At 38.8% G+C, this 20992-nt stretch overlaps 2 protein-coding genes across 2 annotated transcripts in view; one reads left to right on the top strand and one right to left on the bottom strand.

Moving 5' to 3' along the window:
* Positions 1-20992, bottom strand: part of SYN2 (synapsin II) — a 147304-nt gene that overhangs the window by 43269 nt on the left and 83043 nt on the right. The gene's annotated exons all lie outside the window — the stretch shown is intronic.
* TIMP4 (TIMP metallopeptidase inhibitor 4) lies at positions 3466-20794 on the top strand. Its single transcript, XM_080994252.1, has 5 exons — positions 3466-3831; positions 13268-13365; positions 16061-16175; positions 17906-18030; positions 19374-20794. Exons 1-5 carry the CDS (start codon positions 3702-3704, stop codon positions 19569-19571), a joined length of 666 nt encoding a protein of 221 aa, XP_080850378.1. The 5' UTR covers positions 3466-3701; the 3' UTR covers positions 19572-20794.

Raw genomic sequence — 20992 nt, 5'->3', positions numbered from 1 at the left:
TTCATTTTGTTTTTACTAAATAAGAAAACAAACCTATACTTTGGTTCAATATGGCAATAATTATACAATAATATTTTTGTTTAGTTTATAAGGTTTCTTTTTCACCTTTTGTTTTATACTACTGAATTATTAGTTTAACTTAATGTTTATTTAAGTTTAAACCTTGCTGCTGTGGGAAATTTTTATTATGGAGTAGTTTTATTGCTCTTTTCATAGCAGGTTATGGCCAGTTAGATCTACCAGTTAATTGGATTTTTGTAACAAAACATGCTGCATAACATTTGCATAGTACATTTTTATGGAATGAGATACTGAGCATGTTGTGACACCGGATTACTATGGCATGTTGACTTCCACGGGCAAGATGTTATAAATATTTTACAGAAACTGCAATGTCATGGGGAAACTGTACTTACTCATGAGAAAGGGCTTCCCTCGTCAATATTAAGGAATGCCCATTGTTTTCGGATCAAATGGAAACTAGAAAATGCCCCAACAATAACATGAACAGGCAAGTTTCTTCCTGAACATTTCTATGTTATTCCTGAAACTTCAATATCCACACCACAGTCATCTTATATAGATTGGCTCAGGATTTAATTGGTTCCATGACAACCATGGAGATGTCTCAACGTATCAGGGCCTTACACTCGTGGCAGATCACACTCTTGATCTGGTCTTTACTATATAATAGATTGGGAATGAACTGTTAGTGGGAGGAGTTACAATTACTCCTTCATCATGGATGGCTTGTTAAAAGGTTAGGTTTGGAATGGTGGTGGGACTTCCCCTCTGTAGAAACAGGTGACTTTGCAGGGTAGTCTGCCCCCTGAAACTGATAGAATCTGTGGGATTCCTGAATGCTCTGAGGGCATTAATAGCTGACCTCACTGATGCTCCTGTTGACTTCCTTGCCTCACTATGGAATGGTAAGATGGGTATTGGCAATCAACACAATCAGACCCTCCAAGTGTCCCTATTTTCCAGGGACATCACTGATTTAGAGAAGCCATCCCAGTTTCTTATTTGATCCTGGAATATCCTACTTTTCCTTAGGATGTCCCTATTTTCACTGGAGAATGTTGGAGGGTATGGAGTTAGCCAACCCCTAAGCTGTCTGAAGGCAATCCTGTATAGGGAAGTTTTTCTTCTAATATTTATCGTTTTATTATGTTTTCATATATGCTGGAAGCTGCCCAGAGTGGCTGGGGCAACCCAATAAAATGTGTGCGGGATATAAATAGCAAAATTATCATTATGGAACAGGACGTCCCTATTTTCACTGGATAAATGTTGGAGGGTATGTACAATCCCTCTCAAATGTGATATCCAGCATTGTGGTTCAGCTCCCTGGTTTTCCAGAGAGCTGTGGGTGATGGAACTGGTTGACTGACTACTTGAGCGCCAGACGCGAGTATGACTGAGCACAGGAAGGGGAGACAAAGAAAGGGGAGAGGACAAAACTGTAAATTCAGCTGTGTTACAAAAATGAGAGGAACCTTATTTATTTCATTGTGGAAAAATAATAATAATAATAAAATCTTCCCTCCCGGCTAGAAATTTCCTTAATTTCCCTTTGCAAGCCTATTACTCTAAGCCCAGCAGCTCTGATATTGTGGGAACAGGACAGTCATGGCATCTTATATACACTCCTGCCTGTGTCTCCTATGCTGTTCCATTTCCTGGTTCTTGAGTCCATAAAATGGAGGCAAAACCATGCCAAGGAACCACAGGAAAGTGCATGATATATGTAGCGTACTAGAGCTGCACTTTCTCATACCTTTGACATTGTGGCCCAGTTTGACAGCCTGACCACTGCTTATACTGTTAAATAACAATGCAACCCCCCCCCCCCCCCCCGTTCTGCTTAGAAGTATGTTTTCCACCAAGATTCGCAGCTTGTCAGGCAGCTGTTTGGCAGTAACTGATCCCCTTGTTAATCCGCAGGTAATTACTGTAATGCCAATTGCTACAGGGTAAACTTTACACAGTAAAGAAAGGTAGCTGCTAATTACTCAGGAGTAATTACCCTTCTATATAACAGTTGTAGACTGCATGCAGTATTCTATCTAGTCAATCTAGCCTAAGACCACTGTGATCTTTGCTAAACTGCCCAGTAACCACAGTGGCAGGTGGACATATAATTCTGCTGAGTTCAGCTGAAGGATACAATCATGCCATTAGTCAAGTCAGTTACTAGTTAAATTTGTTCCAAAACATACCTCAAACATATACTGCTTGGTTCTTTCAAGCCCTTGGCTCTATAAGAAGCCAAAAAACCCCAAAACTCTGTTTCCCTAGTTTATTCCCTGACCAACACAAAGTGTTTCAAAGGAACAGAGTGTTTTGCCATATTGCAGCAGCAGAGAACTTAAAACTTCTTTATGCTTCTTCAGTAAACTGGCCCTTTAACTCTGGTGCTCTACTGCTGAAGTTGAAGCTCACGGCCAGGTTCATGCTGTTTTAGGAAATTAGTTATCTATCCTTCCTACTGTCTTGAGAAATCACTGTTTTCAACCTGCGGATTATTATATTTTTTAATTGTCACAAGCTGCTTGAACCGTGTAAATTAAGATTCCAGTTTCTTAATGTTATGTGGGAAAAACAGAATTTCTATAGAACAACCAAAGCAGTGATAATACATCTATATCTCATATGACTCACCAGTCAGTGGTTCTTATGGAGTTCATGCAATATGCTAAATGCTTTCCCACCCCAATATGTCGAACTGTTCTGTAGCTTTCCCAAAAAAGGAAAAAAAGGAAAAAACCCAAACCTTGCCCCTCTCACCCATACAGCTAAGAGGGAGCACACTTAGCAGGGGCAGAAAATATTTGCAAACTGCATGCCCCTGTTTCAGGTCACTGCTAATATGGTGTTAAATTAGAAGCTCCTCTTACAAATTCAGACTTAGGGCACTTAAAAAAAAAAGTTAATCAATACTTCAAACAAATCCATTACCAGATAGCAGCTAAACTGCTCTACTGCAATCCTGTCCTGGTATCGCTTGCATGTTCCAACTGTGTACAGCTCTCAGTCAAGGCTTGTAACATTTCCTCTTCATGAATGATCATCTGTGCAACCAGCATAGAGGCATTATTCCAAGAAAATGTTAAAAGGGACAGGGAGAGATTAGGGGATGAAACTAAAGCTGAGCCTTAAAGTGAAAGGAAACAATGGCTTTGGCATACATTTTTACTTTGACGAGAGAAACAGACAATGACATACCATATTGCAGGCTAATTTATATCTTCTTCTTTTTAAAAAGTCTTCTAAATAGCCTAAAATCAAGAAGAATGTGTTTTCTGGAAGGCCGTCGTGATTATTGCTGACAATGACTCACAACAACAACACTGTGATGCAATCAAAAAAGGTAACCTTTCCTTTGGTAGAGCAAACCTGTCATACAGTATTTTCACCAATGATGTGCTTTTTCCTTAAAGGAAGGCGGGGTTACAACTAAGTATCAGGGCAATAAAAAAGGGGGTCTTATGTCAGGGACATTAGAAGTCAGTTAACAAAAGTATATGTTCAGGCTGAGCTGAGAGGGCTCTCCCCCCGCAAAGCATTTTAAGTCTGCTGAAATTGAACTGCTGGTTGCACAAAGAAGAAAGCAGACAGTCATTAGGAAGTTTAGATATAAACTCAAGAGCGAAAGAACATTTTCTTCAAGCTGGCCAGCAAGCCGAGTTTCAAGCAGCATGAATCCTCTACTCAGTACCTTGTTATTTTCACTGCTACTTCTTCTAACCCTCAGAATTCAGGAGCTTATAGAGGCTTGCAGCTGTGCCCCTGCACATCCACAGCAGCAAATCTGCGATTCGGCTTTAGGTGAGTCATAAACACTATACACTTTTTATGCTGCCTGTAAGAAATCAACTAACGCTAGATTAACTGTGGGCATACTTCTCTGCAAACCCTTTAGAGGCTCATATCCAATAATGGTTGTTTGGGACTCTGAAGAACTGGTTACACACAAAAAAGATTTCAAGAGTAATATTACAAAAGCATCTGGAAGCAGTTGCTCCCATTTATTTTTGCTTTTCAGTTTTCTCTGCAATGATTTGTTGTAATTGGTGGCTGAAATCCTTTATGGGTTTTCTTCATGATGATTTTCTGAGCATTAGATTCTGACATTTAATATGTAGAATAATAAGGATGTGGGTTATATGTGTTCTGTGGAGGGCTTGTAGGCATTCTGTTTGTTACACTGCTTTCTAAATAGATATTAACATTCACTTATTTTTAAAGATAATCTGCTTTTTATCATTTTAAATCGAGAATGTATCATGTTCAAAACATGCTATTTAAAATTGTGTATGGCTGAACATTTCTGCAAAATACTCTATAGAGGCTAAGTATAAAATGCCTAGTTTTATTACTAAGTATTCGATCTATATATTTAAAAAATTAAAGTTTTACAATTAGAGAATAGGATAGGAAAATGTGACTTTTGTAGTCTTTTCATTTTCAGCTTGAGCTGTGGCTAGTTAGCTTCCATCCAGAGTGAACAGTAAATGTAGAACATGAGTTTCTAAAATGTCACAAAATTAGCATCTCTATGGGATAGGCAATACCTTCTGCATACTGATTAATTGCTTTCATGTGCTGACAGAAAATCTTTGTAGCCATGACAAACTCTGTTTAAAACCATCAATTAAATTGTTTCTTAATCTGGCTGTGTTAAGTAATGTTTTCATTAAATTACGTACACCAGACATGACAACCTAGAATAATGTGAAGTATAGGAAAAAGTACCAGCTAGTGTTACTTCAGTTAAACAGCTGTTAAATGCGTAAAAGAAAGCAGTATTCAAAATGCATCTGATACAATTCTGGTGCATGACACTGCTCTGAAATGTGAAATATATTCACACAGATATTGTGCTGATGACCAGTTTGAAACTAGGAAAGAAGACTCTGACACCCGACAGTGTTTAGTAGTACATTAAGCGTCAATCTAAGGGGGAGGATCCCTCTACACAATTCTTCAAATACCTTTTTCTAGGGTTTGAAAACCAAGCATGCAAAACACTAACTTGATCCAAGTGCATGCATTACTTAAAAGTAAACTAATATCTCAGTTGCTACAATGGAGCAAAATGGAATGTTTAGTTACTTAACAGATTTAATTCTCGAAGTGCTTTATATGGGCAACTAAAAACATAACTGGGTGCATATTTAATCTGGACTACTGAACCTTTACTTACTCAGGTCTTTGGAGTGTTAATGTGACAGGTGGCTGGGGAAAGCAAAGACCATCCAGTTTTTCTAAACAGCATATATAACTACTGACTAATGTGAACTGCAGAGAAAGATCTTATGCTTGCTATTATACCCACTAATAATAAACTCAGCTGGTGAATACTGGCAGGATTCTAGCCAAAATGGGGCCACTAAGAAACAAGAGGGATGTATCAACATTCTCGAAGAAACCTCAGAAGCTCAAAAAATATTTAGCAAAAAGAATTGAAGGCGGCCAAAGCACACCCACTCAAAACAGACCAGTGAGAATTGAGCATGCTCAGTAGTCACATAATGCTGCCTGAGGTGGTAGTAGGAAAATGAGGAGGAGGGGATGGAATGCTGAACAGAAGCACTAAGCGCTGCAGCATTTTGTTGTAGGTCCTTCCTGTAAACCCATATTTCCGTATTCTGAAGTACACTTCGCAGCCATTGTCATTTATACTTAAGGCCAACGCTCAGAAAGCATATGGAAGAATGCTACCTATGAATAAGGTGCTTGCTTGTGAAGTATGATCAAAGAATTGTGAATGTTTCCTATACCCAGGGGCTAATCTACTATGAAACAAATGAAGCTTCAGCGACTTTATTCATGCATGTATATAACATCTCCCTAATTTTTACCAGCCCCCCCCCGAAATAACTTGAAAACTATAAGGCATAGGAAATATTTATCCACACCAGTGACTTGTGGGATAATCCAGTATAGCAATTTTAATCAAAATCTGAGATACAGTAGTTAATTTTTTAAAATTGTGGTGATCTATCATGGAACAACCCCACTGAAGAAGATAACAGTGGTTACCCAGATCTTGCTGCTGGTTGCAAAGGGATCCCCACAACAGCTCAAACTTCAGGGCCCCCCAAATGTAGTTCTACTACTGCCTATACCTGCTGCCCCCTTTTCCAAATCAAACATGAGAAGGAAGCATGATAGAGGTTGATATTTGTAGAATTCTCTTAAGACATTATAACTACCGAAGGAGCTCCGGTTGATATACTATGAGGGATGGAAGTGATGGTATGACTGCTCTTGTGTAGCTCTACTTTGCAAGAGTTGTGGGTTGTAAAAATTCAGAAATATCACTTCCATAGTCTGAACATCCTTTTTACAGAGCATGAAAAATTACAGAATGATTACAAAAACATGAAAAATGGAAGTATGACTGTGAATGCAGAATAGCATCTAAATATGATAAATTCTTGGGCAGGGGTACCTTTACCTTTACCTTTATGATAAATTCTTAGCACCAGACTTTCACTTCTTTGAAAGTTCTTTACTATTTTTAGTTCTTTTTTTTTTTAAAGATATTTATTAAAGTTTTACAAAAAGGAAAAAAAAGTTACAGAGTAAAAAGAGGAAAAAGGAAAAATACAAAGAGTACAAAAATACATAGGAAAACAATATACAAACTACAGAAAGAATAAATAGTAAATAGTTAAAAACAAATCAATCTTTTCATATCTTAGATTTCATTTACTTATTTCCCCGACCTCCTCACACCTCCCTTTTTTGTATTCCCGTTCACATGGTTAATCCAGCAAATCCTTACCCTCTTTCTTTTTATCTTAATTCCATATCTCAACATATTATAACTTTGTATTTTCATCCGTTATCAATCCATTTTTACATATTCTTATTAACCTTGTTGCTAAGGCCGCTTGATTTCAATCCGACATCATTTTAACATTCATTAATTTTACAATGTTTCTGCAAATAGTCTTTAAATTTCTTCCAATCTTCTTCCACCGACTTTTCTCCCTGGTCTCGGATTCTGCCAGTCATTTCCGCCAGTTCCATATAGTCCATCACCTTCATCTGCCATTCTTCCAGAGTGGGTAAATCTTGTGTCTTCCAATACTTTGCGATGAGTATTCTTGCTGCTGTTGTAGAGTACATAAAGAAAGTTCTATCCTTCTTTGGCACCAATTGGCCGATCATGCCCAGGAAAAAGGCCTCTGGTTTCTTCAGAAAGGTATATTTAAATACCTTTTTCATTTCATTATAGATCATCTCCCAGAAAGCCTTAATCCTTGGGCACGTCCACCAAAGGTGAAAGAATGTACCTTCATTCTCTTTACATTTCCAACATTTATTATCAGACAAATGATAAATTTTTGCAAGCTTGACTGGTGTCATGTACCACCTGTATATCATTTTCATAATATTCTCTCTTAAGGCATTACATGCCGTGAATTTCACACCTGTGGTTCACAACTGTTCCCAGTCAGCAAACATTATGTCATGTCCAACATCTTGTGCCCATTTAATCATAGCAGATTTAACCGTTTCATCCTGCGTATTCCATTTCAACAGCAGGTTATACATTCTTGATAGTATCTTAGTTTTGGGATCTAACAGTTCTGTTTCCAATTTTGATTTTTCCACCTGGAAGCCAATTTTTTTATCCATATTGTACGACTCTCTTATTTGATAATAATGAAGCCAGACTCGCACTTTATCTTTTAATTTCTCAAAACTCTGCAATTTCAATTTGTCATCTTCTTGTTCCAAAATCTCCCAATATTTCGGCCATTTGGCCTCCATATTGAGTTTTTTCTGAGCCTTTGCTTCCATCGGTGATAACCACCTTGGGGTTTTATTTTCAAATAAATCTTTGTATCTTATCCAGACATTAAACAATGCTTTCCTGACAATATGGTTTTTAAATGCTTTGTGTGCTTTAACCTTGTCATACCACAAATATGCATGCCACCCAAAAACATACTATTTTTAGTTCTAGTTATTAATAACTGTTAACTTCTTTATTGACTACTTTATAAAACTTTTATCTTGCCCTTCCAATGCATTTGCTTTGCTTACGTCAGCCATCTCAGAGGTCAGAAACATATACATATTTGTATACATTACCTATTGTACATACAGACCACTGAAGAATGGTCAAAATGTGTTAGGCTTAGTTATACGCAGTTTGATTTGATCTTTTCAAATGAGTATTCATTGGTTATGTCAGTTTAATTTGTTTATATTTATAATATAAAGCTGCTTTATATACTAGTTTATACTACTCTATTATGTGGTATTTTAATGTTCAGTTTGCAGTTTCTTTATCCATTGGGATGTTCAGGGAATCTCACAGCACATAGTAAATCAATATAAAAAGAAGAAAAGAAAAAAATTGTTATACTAAAGGTATATGAAAATTGTGTTAATGCTTCAGCTGTTCCTATCTTTTTTTGCCATTCCATTTCTGTTCCTTTTTATTAATTTTGCTCCTTTGAAAATTATATGTGAATGAAGGAGGGTATCCCAGGCACTGGTTAAATCAACAGACCGTACATGGGTGACCTTTGGCTAATTCAGAACCCTTACCATTCCCAAGATGAAACAAGAAGCACTTTCATTGTTGCATTTGTCTGTGTGATTAGTGGTTTTGCTGCTTTTGTTGCTTCAAGCTATGCCTAGTTTCGAAACATTCATAGCTACTAAGTAGGCCCAAGTAACTTGGAAGAAATAAACTGGTGTGCTGGAATTGAGAAATATCATGTGGGATGGTGGCAGAAAACAAGTGCATGATTCTTAAACGTACGTTTGTTTCAGTATATGGCACCAAAAATTCTATATTGGGCACACAGTAGACAATTATGTTATCTACTACACACTGTTTATATACCTTTATATGTGACCTTACAAAATAACTTGACAAACTAGCTTCAAAGTAATAATTACTTTTCAGAACATGAGCATTATTTTTTACCTCCTACATCTTACCTCACACTTGATTCTACTCGGAAGTAAATTAGACTTTTAAGAGTTATTGAAAGAAATGGAGCCTGCCTATTGAAAATTACAGATATTGAGCACTGTATTTGTGGCAAGAACCATCTTTGCTCAAAGTATATTTTAGGAGAGATTCCAGAATTCAGGTAAATGCGTCAAAGAAATCAGTAAGCACAAAAAATTAAGGAACCCACTGTGTGAGAACCTACACAAATGGGGAGGAAAACAGGGGTTCAGGTCAGCATACGAAGCTACAATATATAGCAAACAAAGTACAACAAATGTGTTCATCACAGTGTACCCACTATTACAAGGCATACAGTGCATACAAGCGGAACTTCAGACTTATCACAACAAATACAATATAACAATTAGTAATATATATTCATATCGCCGGAGCAAGGGAATTCTTGAAAGCAGCGGAGCAGCTGTAGCAACAGACAGGACTAGAGGCTGGTGATCCCAGTTTCGAAGAGAAACTCCTTCAATTGGCAATATAAGAGAAAACTGTAGCAGCCCCAGCCAAACAATATAATATAAACTCTTCCTGACCATGAGAAGCAGCCATACAGATAGAAACTGCCCTACTTCCTCCACCCCACTATCAAGGCCTAACTGGATGCTTTTTAATGGACAGTAAGGAGAGAGAAGTTATATGCATCTTCCAAGTATATATTTATATAAAATACTTAATATTTCTGGAAACAGAATGTATGTCTTAGTTAGTGATGATGGATGCTTTCTATTCCTCACAGATATTCCTCACAGGCTCTCATAGAATTTCATGTTTAATCTGGCCCTCTTCCATGCTGATGAATTAAATTTTGCATAAAATATAAACTCTCTCAAAAGCTCAATCCTCTGCACGCTTACTTCACTGTTCAGTGATGCTTACTCACATGTAAGTGTGAATAGAATTGCAACATCGATGCTCTTTGTGTACATGATGTTGGCTCTCCTGATGTTCTTATGATCAAGAGGACAAATGGAAGTAATATACCACCCCCCACTCCACCCTTAGCTAACCATAGCTTTGTACTGATATACTGTGGGGGTTTTGCAAACTACCTAGAGGATTTCTAGACTCAAAAATGAGGTAATGATGATGATAATATTAATAATAATATGATGGTGATAATAAGCAGCTGCTGCAGCTGACACCTGTGGAATAATCAATATTTTCAAGACATTTTTGCTCAGCCTGTGAGGAACTGGGAGGTCTGAGCGGTTGTTTAGAACAGGAGCAGCTTGACCCCATGACCCCATACTGGAGAAGCAAGTTCCTTTGCAGCAACAACCTATGCCATAAGCTTGGATAGCTGGCCACACAACTGAATTCAAAGCCCTTAAAGAATAATTATCCAGCTTTCACGAGTGGCAGTATAGTTCTCCCTTCTATAATTCATGGCCACCAAGTACCTAGGAGTTAATACTTTTCCTTTTTCCTTCTCCAAACCTTTATTAGGCATTACAGATACAGACCATCATAAAACATCCATATACAAAAAATTTAAAATATATACAAAGAAGCAGCCATATAATATATATACACTAATAGAAATGTATTAATACATAAATTCTACCTCCTGAACTTAAGATGCTGGCCATTCCTGCTTTAGGTCATCCAGGGCTAGCCCAAGACATTTTGCCACCTGAGACAGAGAGAAAGTGGCAGAATTCCCTTGCCTGGTCATGCCAATTTGTATAATACTCAATACTGCCAGCAAAGGCGGTGGTGGTGGTGGTTGTTGTTGTTTGCAGCTGAAGCAGAACATCCCACAACACTCTGCCAGCACTCTGGCAATATAAATACAGCAATAATACATTAAAATCTAACAATATGCTGCCCCTTCAAAAATCTCCTGCCTGAGGTGGTCACCTCACTCTCCCTTATGGTAGGGCTAGCCTTGAGGCTCCTTCCTACAGGACATCTACATCATTGTTAAGTGCAGTGATTTATAAAGCTAGAAGGAGCTAACACATACCTTTTCTGCTGCATAATGCTAACTAACAGGCTTTTGCAAATGTCCTCATTTGCCACACAGCAAAATGCATTCTGTTTGCTCAAAGGAAGTGTGGTTTGGGGGCTATGGAAGCATGTTGGAAACATTTTAAAATTTCTTTTATAGAGAAACTCATGAACCTCAATGAATAAGATCCCAGCGTCCTTGCCAGCAATTTTGTTATGAGTTCTGAAGCTCTGGAACTCATTAAAAAAAACCCCTACTGATGTATTAATCAGCAAACTTGGGTGATCCAGTATTTTACCACTGAAAGAATACGAAGTAGCTAATTTGTGTAATTATCACAGTTGATATTTCCAAACTGGCTACCATTCATCACACTAATGATGGCTGACTCCAGCTGAAATAAGAGAACAGCATACAGCTGAACACAAATTGGAAGAGACAACCTATACTGATACACAGGAGAGCGACTTCATCATTACAATTTTGGTTAACCAAATCTTTAGGGGTCTGTATTTTCTTCATGACTGCAAGACAGAAATATCTAGAGCAGGCTTTTTACAATACTACAGGATGCAAAACAACATTCTTTTCTTATACAGTGGTACCTCGAGTTACAAACGCCTCAGGTTACAAACGCTTCAGGTTACAAACTCCGCTAACCTGGAAGAGTTACCTCGAGCTGAGAACTTTGCCTCAGGATGAGAACGGAAATCGTGTGCTGGCGGCTCAGCAGCAGCAAGAGGCCCCATTAGCAAAAGCACACCTCAAGTTAAGAACAGTTTCAGGCTAAGAATGGACCTCTGGAACGAATTAGGTTTGTAACTAGAAGTACCACTGTAAAGCTGTCAAAATAAAATTTAAAATACTGTGGCCCATAGGTGGGATTTTCTCATCCAGTTTGGTTTCTTTGAAAATGCATCACCCATCAGTAAAACTGCAGATATGCACATATTTCAGTTATATAAAATTATCCTCAGAGAAGGGGGGGGGACCAGGGAGAATTGACATGGTCCACCTCTCCTTTGTTGAGTTTGGCAGAGTAGAGGGAGGAGCAAAATAATTTTCAGACTGTTGGCTCAGGGCCCAGGGAACAGGCAGGCAGGAATAGCTACAGAATTCCCTCATTTATCTATCTCTTTTTGGTGTTGTCCACATCAAACAGTAGATGATCAACCATCTACCTGAGGCTTGAGACTTAGGTAGGAATGGGCTGTGAATATTTTCTTACCAGTAGCCGAAAATTTCTTTCAAGAGGCCTTAGTATCCAATTCACTGGACACAAAAGTTGTTGGACATGATGGCATCTATGCTATCATCACATGAGAAGTAGATGAAAAATAAGAGAAACTGCAGAAAAATTAGTGAGAGAGAAGGAGATCTTAATCTTCCACCTGTTACCCCCCCCATGTTAAATACATCACATGACTACAATTTTCTTTCACTCCTTTGCTGTATTGCAAGAGATGTTCGAGGGAGGATTAAGGTGTTAAGACCTTGCATGGGAAGGAAAGACTGAATTATTTTTTCCTAGTAAAGAGCTCCAGCACTTGTATGGGCAAAGAGGATAACATGTCTAGGAAGAAGAGCAACTATATACAAACATCCTTCAGAGCAGCAGTGCTGCTATGCTATTTGAAGGCTGCTATACATTGTTTACCTTGGGAACGGTTTCTTTGCCTAATAGTAGTGGGGTGGGGCAAGGACATCCATTTTCATCTGGTCACTGGTGGAAGGCAGCACACAGAAGCTTGGACTGCACAGCACAGAAAGCTGAAATATATGTAGTTTACTGAAGTGTGCAAATATGAGGGTACTTGGAGAGAAGTTTGCTTATTGCTACCAACTCATATTGAACTAATGCAAGAGCAAACCTGGGTTACAGCTTGTGGTTAGTGACTAGAGAGCTTAAGTATGAGAACTCCCAATTTGAACTTAATGCTATACCAAACCTTGGCTCATCTTGGGACAGCAGTACAAAGGACAGAGAAGGAGCGATGTAGCTATGAGCTCCCCTTAGGAGTCCACATATTCCCATCGTGAAGTCATGTGAACCAGCCTGATACAACATCAGTACTGCCTTAACAGAATTTGGTTGAAATATAGATGTAAGCACTTGCTATGTGAAATAATTACCATAGGAGAACTCTAGTCTTAATCACTTTCATCTTCATATTAGCTGGGGGTGGGAAAGAGAAATAGACTGTACTAAATATAACAGCAGCTGTGCTTTATAGTACAAATAATATGTCACACTACAGAAAGAACAGGTGAATAAATTCTAAAATGTCTGTCTTGCTTTCATTTACTCGCAGTGATTCGAGCAAAGATTTCCAGTGAAAAAGTGATCGCATCAAGTGAAGACCCTCTTCATACTCACAAAATGATTCGATATGAAATCAAACAAATAAAGGTACATGAAAAAACTTGCTTATTATGATGCTTAAATGCCATTGAATACTACTACTACTCCTGGTCAGTTTTATACTCAATTTCCAAAGTGCACATAAGGGTGCAACACATACTACTTATCTGGGCATAAATTCTGTTGAACTTCTGATCAGACATATATAAGATTGTGCTGTAATGTGATTTTATAGCTTCTGAAGTAATCATGTCTGATCCATGTTTAGGAGAAATATTTTTTGTATTGGAAGTTGTATTAGAAAACAACTAATGGAAAACCATAATTGTAAGTACTTGTGTTAGAAACAAGATTCAGGACAGATTCAAACACTTTGCTTTGCAGATTCTTGGAAACTAATTGGTAGCCAGTGCAGCTATGCCAGAATTGGGGTTATATGTTCAGCCTGACCTGCCCCAGTCAACAAGCTGGCTGCCAAATTCTTGCACCAGCTGCTTTTTGAACAGTCTTCAAAGGCAGCCCAACATATAACACATTACAAGATGTTACCAGAACAACAACAACAGTAGTTATATATATATATAGAGAGAGAGAGAGAGAGGGAGAGATTTATGGTATCAGATTCATTTTATACCACCACTGGTAGGTGCTTGAGAAAGCCTAGGATGAGATATTCCCCAACTATTTGGTTTAGGAATCTTAGGGTTACAATGGTTGATTCAGACTTTATGGGATTATACATTAAGAGTGGACACTGCATGGGTTTAGATGGTTCTTATGCATACTCTTGGCAGAAAAAGCTTTCTGAAAATATGTATGATGGAAAGAGAATCTGTCTAATCTACATTTGTCTCTAATTTCAAAGTCAGCAATAAGTGTAAAGGTGTCATTTGATTTTGATAATGAGTAGTTCTGTATAGCCAATATCCTGGTTCACCTGAAAGGTCAGGGTTGCAAGTCTGAGGATGCTCTTAGATCCAGCATTGTTCCTGGATACTCAGGTTGGGTCCACATCCAGAGGAACCTTTCATCAGCTTCAACAGCTTCTCCAGCTGCATCCTTTCTTTCTCTTTTGCAAGTGGCAGAAGGAAAACTTGGGGGGGAAATCCCATTGAACACAGAATAGAACATATTTCATGGTGTAGCTGGCAGTAGAGAAGTCTTTTCCACCTGCATTGCATCTGGGGAATTCCATTTAGGGCAGTTATGAGGCTGGAGGAGCCTTGTGGTTATGATATTTGCAAGACCAATTCCTCCCATATCTGCGCTGACTTCAACACGTGCTTCGTGACAGTTTGTACTGGCAAACACTTAAGCACCCACATATCATATTTGCTTGGATGAGTTCAGCAGAGAGCACTGCTACTGATGAACACATTTTATTAGGAAAAAAATCAAGATACATAAACTTTTGAGTGGAAGAGCAAAATTTGTGCTTTGACTTAAATGGTACTGTAAAGACATAGCTGTCTTACATGTTAGAATATTTATAGACCTGAGACATTCCTTTATAGTTTCCATCCCTTGTAAATGGTAATAAAATATAAATGTGCGAAGATAAGACTAGATAATTTTTTTAAAAGTAAACTTCATTTGGATAGATAAAATTCACTTGTGCTATGTTGCGATGGTTGGCCTAAATTTAGATCTGTTGCTATGTTTTTTAAAGAAACCTTTCTGTTCAGCATGTAAACTTTAGATACATATTTTTCAGCAATATTTTGAATTTATAGCTGTTTACAGTTGCCAACACTTAACACAATATAATAATGGGAACTCATTTACAGTTGCATTTCATTAACAATTACTGATGGAAGTCATTTAGAAGGCGCATTTCATGATTTCCTTTAAAAAATAATATACATAGGCTTTTTGTGTGCATTGTTTAAGAAAGAATTATGACATTCAGGGGTAGGCAACATGGTGCCTTCCACATGTCTTTGGACTATAATTTGATCATCCCCAGCCAGTTGTTGGAAAAGATGGAATTTGTAGTTCTAGTAACTTGCCCGAATACTTTCCATGTGAGCATTGGACAATAGGAAACTAAACTAATACTATCAAGAACAGAGGCTCAGCATATAGGAAGGCCAAAACTGAATATGTCACTTTTCTGAAATTCATACTAAAAACAGGGTTTAATACAACACTAGAACTCAGCCTTACACAACTGCCAGGCTAATCAAGCAAATATTTGTGTGAAAATTATTTATGTTAAACGTTGTGGTTTATTCATGGTTCTGTTGCTATGCAAAGTAGAATTTCTAAACTATATGACTAAACATTTAACTGCAGCCTTGGCTAATGGCTTGATTAGCCTCCAATTTATAACTGAGGAGCAAGCTAAAGGGGAGAAGTTCCTACTCTGCTCTCCCCTAGCCCTCCCCTAGCCCTCCAAGAGCAGGAGTGCTAATGTGAATAAAATATTGTGGGGGCCCAGGTAAGCCCTTCTCTGGATAATTGATCCCATGATGTGGCACACACACACAATTTGAATGGGAATGCCCATCAGCTTTGGGGAAGCATGGTCCCCTCAAATATTTTATTGTGGGGGCCAAGCCCCCACAGCCCTTAGGAGTTGGCTACCCTGTGGACAGGAGTTTGCACATACTGGCTAGTCAAGCCACAAAGCTGGACAATCTTATCTAGCTGTACTGCCACCCACCATACCAGCAAGGTTTCAATTGTAACCTCACAAAAAATCTTATTCACAACACTTTTTTCTTCCCTTTTCCTAATACAGATGTTCAAAGGATTTGAAAAGTTGAAAGATGTTCAATATGTCTTCACACCTTTCGATTCCTCTCTCTGTGGGGTGAAATTAGAAGCTAACAACAAGAAGCAATATCTCCTTACAGGTACGGTACAGAGAAACCAAGGCAGTACACAAAATATATATTACAGTACCATGGCCAGTGGGAATCAAGAGCTTATTATGCTATTTAACAGTATAAATACTGGAGCCCATATAAAGCCAAAGTTTGGACTGTGCTGCTGTGGAAAACTTGAGTAAGTAATATGATACAAAATGAAAACATTGCGCTCTTGTGGTTGTTCCGTCAGCGCAAGCATTTCTGCTTGGCAGACAGTATGAACCCCCCTCTACCTGTTTTTATGGGAATTCTCGTGACTCTCCAGCATGGATCTGGGGAAGCCATAGCGGGATGAGAGGGTAGGAAAGGCCCCCTTGTGCTGGCTTCCAATAGCATGCAGAATTAGTGGAATCTGGGCCAATAGGCCCCTGCACCACCAGGCCCAGACAGAGGGTGGAGCCATATGGGCCACTTGGCCCGGACCTCCGATTCCAAAGGGGGCCTCGGTCAGCCTATTCACAATCACCGGGGCTTTATATGCAGATACTGTTCAAGCCTTGAAATAAAATTATTTGTCATCATAACTTTTGTGAACATTATTTATATACTTACTTATTTATAAGACTACAGTTATCCCCAGGGTAAAAAAAGGGGGGGCACATTATCTACCTGGCCCGGGCCTCTGCCTGGCTCTGCAAGGCCCTGTGCGCCACCACCCAAACAGCAGATTGGGCTAATTGGGGCAACCTCCCAGAGTAGATGGCAGTGGGCTTAGGATGACAAGTTCTGTTGCACTTGTCTGCATATGCAGTGATTTAGTTGGATACAACCCAGAGAAATTTCTGTTACAGTTGTACCCCTTGTTTTAATTCAAAAAGTTGTCCTTCTTGCCATTTCAGATATGGAGACAAATTTGTAAACTGCAGTACGAAATAAAATTTTAAAACTCAGAAAAGTCTGAACTGTGCCATTATCTCCAATAGTGGCTATCACCGTGTCCAGGCCTGTGCAAGAGGGAGGTAGCCAGGTACACTTGCCCCATGCCTTGGAGGACTAAGCCAGCTAACAGACTGGCTGCTTTTTGCTTAAGTTTATAACTTTATTCTAACAGGACTCCTGCCCTGGGCTTCAGACAAGCTCCGCATTGGCCTATGTCTATCTGTTTGCTATATGTGACACCCCTCCCCCCAAAAAACCCCCAGTAGTTTCTAGCAGGCAAGGTATACAGAAGAACAGTAGTTTGTAGTTAGGGCATCTAAGAGAGGATGGAAATTTAAATAAATAACAACAATAAAAACAGTATCCTGAAGGAGACTCAGGATGGGTCAGTGTTATTCCATTTAATGGTGGGGTTACACAGCAACATTTCCTTGCAGGCTCCATGTATTTATTCATTATGTTAAAAAAAAAAATTGCTTCAGCAAATCTCAGGGTGACATTCACAAGTACAGTGGTACCTCGGGTTACATACGCTTCAGGTTACAGACTCCGCTAATCCAGAAATAGTACCTCGGGTTAAGAACTTTGCTTCAGGATGAGAACAGAAATCGTGCTCCGGTGGTGCAGCAGCAGCAGGAGGCCCCATTAGCTAAAGTGGTCTTCAAGTTAAGAACAGTTTCAGGTTAAGAACAGACCTCCGGAACGAATTAAGTACTTAACCCGAGGTACCACTGTAACTGAAGTTAAAAAGGAAACCACATCATTGATGTGGATTGTATCTTTAGTGTTGGGAATGCAATTCCGAATCCTGTGTTTTGATGTTTACCCCAATGCAGGACAGATTTTAGATGACGGTAAAGTTCTTATCCATTTGTGCAATTACATTGAACCATGGGATGACCTTACCTTCTCTCAAAAGAAAAGCCTAAATCAGAGATATCAAATGGGCTGTGGCTGTAAAGTAAGTATACCTTACCCATTGGAGTATCATTGCTCTTTCAGACCTATAGCACAAGAAAGGTTGAGAAAGGCAATCTCTTTCATTTGAGTATTTGTTTGAACTCATACGCCCAGGCAGCCAACAAGGGGCCCGCCAGCAGTTGTTGGGACTACAATTCCCATCAGCCCCAACCAGCTTGGCCAGTGATCCAGAGGGATGGAGGTTGTCATCAAACAACATGTGAAAATCCTATGTTGGCTACCCTGGAATTAGCCTTCTTTGGCCTGCCTTTTCTCATTAAAACTAATATGGGATGCATTCTGACTTGAAGGAAAATATACACACTTGTGTGTTATACTCCCACATCAAGCTGCCTTGGCTTGGGTGATTCTTGTTAACCTGCCATATCTAGCACAACTTTTCTTTGTATTTCCATCTGATCTCCTTGACAATTCTCTCACCAGTGCTAGATACTGCTGGAGAGAATTAGATGAATAGGCCATGTTTTACATGAAAATATATGTTTATCATAAAAACGGCGCATGCACTCAAGGCTGGTTCCCGTATTTCATGTGCATAATGTAGAAATCTGTCCTAAAGATACATGTGCAACATCAATACAAACTTCATGACTCTAAGGGTCAGACTACATGTTTAGCTTAAGGTGAAATGTGCAGTTAAATTTCTTGGGGTTTTTTTTACAATCTTAGGAGGCCTCACTGCAATACACTGGGAAGTTTATCCTTTCCCTCCCCAGTTACAACTCACCCCACCCCCTGTGTGACTAGTAAAGGGTTAGCTGCTGTTATTGTTCCCCCTCTGGAGCTTTCCCTGAAAAAATCCACTCTTTAAAGCTCAACTGGAGCAAATGGCAATTTGAGGAACTTCTGAATTGATGTTTGCTCCGACTGAGTGCTAAAGAGCGGGTTTTCACAGCGAAAGCTCCAAGTAAAAAACAAACTAACCCACACACACTTGGACAAGAAGCTTTTAAGTGCAGCCTTTGCCTGGAAAGAGCTGAGCAATAAATAAGTGTGGATAAGGTCATAGCAGCATATCATTAACAGAGCATAATATGTAGTCTGACCATAAGAACAACTTGCGCAAATAATGTTTTTATGATGTTTTGAAAAGTTTTTATTTTACTTTTCACTGTGTTTAACCAATTCCCATTAATTCTTCTTCCCATTCATCTTCCTCTTCCTCCTCCTCCTCTTCATACTAATAATATTTAAAAGAAGGTAACATCTCACAGGAAACAAAATGTGCAGTCAAATATATATTAAGTTGGTCAATATTGTCTTATGATCTATGTTGAAGGAATGCATTCATTTTGGGATATTAATGTACTTTTCCATGTTTAGATTTCTACCTGCTACATGGTACCCTGCTCCATCTCTACACCAAATGAATGCCTGTGGACAGACTGGCTGATAGAGAGGAAGCTGTATGGTCATCAAGCAAAGCATTACGCCTGTATCAAACGCAGTGATGGAACATGCAGTTGGTATCGTGGTGGCCCTCCTCCAGAAAAAGATTTTGTTGACATCAGTGAACCATGAATCATGTAATTTCTTTCAAAGCCCCGGGGGGTTAAGTCCATCCGACGCTGTGCGCTCACTGCTGCTTTGAACTTCCAACAACTGTCTCTTGCTTAGAAACAAAAGCAAATTGTGCTGTGCAAATAAAGTACAGAGGTTGTAGAATTGGCATCCAGTCAAGAAGAGAAATGAATCTCCTGGAGGTAGCACTCCTTGATAAAACTTTAGAGAGCAACTATGTGGAAGCACTTCTTTGTTCTTTAATAATAACAATAACAATAACAATAATTCTGTTTTTGAAATCAAAATGAATGTAACCATATAAAACAAGATTCATCAAAATTTGGACTCCTGTTAATAGGATGAATTTACTCTGTTTTATTTCAAAATAGTACTTCTGAAAAAAATGGAGTCGCATGACACATAAGAGCTTCGACAGTATGTATATTATTACAGTCTGCTGTAAAAAGTCTGATGAAAGATTATTTTTCCCATTTCAGATTATTCAAGTTAAATGTTTTGTGAGTGCCATTTAAAATGTTCTACTTCACTCTTCTGTATGCTACTTACTATGTCTCATCTAGCCTTATCTTTGTCTTGAAGGATTTGTTCATAACACATATTTGATAATCAAAACAGATCCAGTGTAGCAGTCCAATCAATTGGAATACACTCTAAAACAGAAACTAAGGCTGATTATTGTATTACACAAGTGTTATGACATTCGCATCCCCTGAATGAACACCATGACATTAACAGGCCAAGTAAACCCAACTTCATACATCTTAGAAAAATACATTTTTCTTCTAGTGGTCTGAGATGTATGCGGTTCTCAAGTCTTGCTAACTTATGCACAAACAAGCAAAATGAAGGGAGCAAAACATGGACAAAAGAGAAAGATGGATGAATTGATCCTAGGGCATGAAATGCAAGTGCCTCTTGAAGTATTGTAGGGCATTTCCAGAGGAGGCTCGATAGAGTTTGAGAACCTTTAGCTTAGACTGAAACACAAAGCTAGGATGATATGCTGTGGCCTCACACATGGGGTGAAAGTATCATGACCATCACTACTTCAGTAATTATAGCTGTCCAGATGCAGTGCCTGGAACTTAAGTATTTTGAAATATGATGGGACAAATCAAGGACAGCTCAGGTATAACGGCCTCTACTGAGTATGCAATTTCCTGGTTTCTTCATGCAAAATAGTTCTACATTCATAGAATCTTAGAACTGTAAGGAATCCTGAGAGTGGTTCGGGTCCTAACTTCTGGAGCAGGCGATTAAAGAGGTGCTAACCTTCTAATGACATCCCTTGATGGTGATCTGGCCACTGACCTGCTTGTAGTTCCTAATTATTGATACCTATTTTCTGTCCACCACCGTTTTATAGCAGAATTTGCACGGACTGCAGCTCAGTAATACAACATCTGCCCTGCATGCAA

Source organism: Podarcis pityusensis (genome assembly GCF_964106645.2).
Source record: "Podarcis pityusensis genome assembly, chromosome: 2".
NCBI classification, from domain to species: domain Eukaryota; kingdom Metazoa; phylum Chordata; class Lepidosauria; order Squamata; family Lacertidae; genus Podarcis; species Podarcis pityusensis.
The sequence above is the reverse complement of the archived record's forward strand: the minus strand, read 5'-3'. Positions and strand labels throughout refer to the sequence as shown.

Excerpts from the sequence above, each read along its gene's own strand:
- TIMP4 (XM_080994252.1), top strand. The coding sequence starts at position 3,702 with ATGAATCCTCTACTCAGTACCTTGTTATTTTCACTGCTACTTCTTCTA. Across the intron at positions 3,832-13,267 it reads AATCTGCGATTCGGCTTTAG|TGATTCGAGCAAAGATTTCC; the intron begins GTGAGTCATAAA and ends ATTTACTCGCAG. Across the intron at positions 13,366-16,060 it reads ATGAAATCAAACAAATAAAG|ATGTTCAAAGGATTTGAAAA; the intron begins GTACATGAAAAA and ends TTCCTAATACAG.